At 43.9% G+C, this 944-nt stretch overlaps 1 protein-coding gene across 1 annotated transcript in view; it reads right to left on the reverse strand.

The window, feature by feature from the left end:
* The window catches only part of MYO18B (myosin XVIIIB), a 377501-nt gene that overhangs the window by 196282 nt on the left and 180275 nt on the right, over positions 1–944 (reverse strand). Inside the window, 1 exon segment of the mRNA XM_069081888.1 lies at positions 127–216. Within this exon segment, the coding sequence (XP_068937989.1) occupies positions 127–216 (90 nt within the window).

Here is a 944-nt window from a genome sequence, read left to right on the forward strand (position 1 = left end):
TCTCTCTCTCTCTCTCTCTCTCTCTCTCTCTCTCTCTCTCTCTCTCTTTCCTCCCACTCAATCTCCCTCTCTCCATTCCTCTTTCTCTCCCCTTTTTCCTCCCCCATCCCCACCCCCATCAGTTACCTTGCTCTCTAGCAGGTCTGTGTTCTGCCGAAGTTCAGTCCGTGATTTCTCAGATGTCTCTAGTTTCTTTCGCAGAGCAGTGAGTTCTTCCTAAAAGCCAAACCAAAGCACAATGCATCCTGAGAAGGGAAGATATATTCTCCTTGGGACATAGAGATGAAGTCCACAGAATGGATCACAAGTAATTGTTTTATTTGGAAAACCCAACATAGATGATCCCAGAGCACTCAAGCCACTCCAAAGATGGGCTTCTGAGTTTGACTTTCTCGGGTCACAGCAGTTTGATAATTATCATAATATCAATGATAACAACAGCCAACATTTCTATGGAGATTTTGTGTGAAGTAGATAATAATGACCAAGCCTTGGAGTCAGAAAGGCCTGAATTCAAGACCTACCTCTGACAAATAGTGTCTGTGTGGCCCTGGACCAGACATTTAAGCTCTCAGTGTCCTGGGCATCTCTTTAGACTAGAAGGCTAGAGCAAATGCCCATCTATATTGGTAGAAACATTTTCCCCAATGGGATGTCTCTGTACTAACAATCATAGATCTGAGTGGAAACAAAAACATACACACTGCTGGTAGTCTTCACTGTTAAAAAAGCACCAGAGACGCATGACTTCACCTAATACAGGAATGTGGGGTGTGACAGAAAATGGCCAATTTGTTGGGCTTGGATCCAAGCTGTGTCTTATCTACAGAGAAAATGTATCCTCCATGCAGCCATCATCAGTGGTCCTGCCTGGAATATACACATTTTCATATTCTTTCTCTCTCTGTCTCTCTCTCTCTCTCTCTGTCTCTCTCTCTCTCTCT

Source organism: Petaurus breviceps, unplaced genomic scaffold (genome assembly GCF_028583685.1).
Source record: "Petaurus breviceps papuanus isolate PSGF00001 unplaced genomic scaffold, PetGlider_PUasm1.0 99, whole genome shotgun sequence".
In the NCBI taxonomy this organism is placed as follows: Eukaryota; Metazoa; Chordata; class Mammalia; order Diprotodontia; family Petauridae; genus Petaurus; species Petaurus breviceps.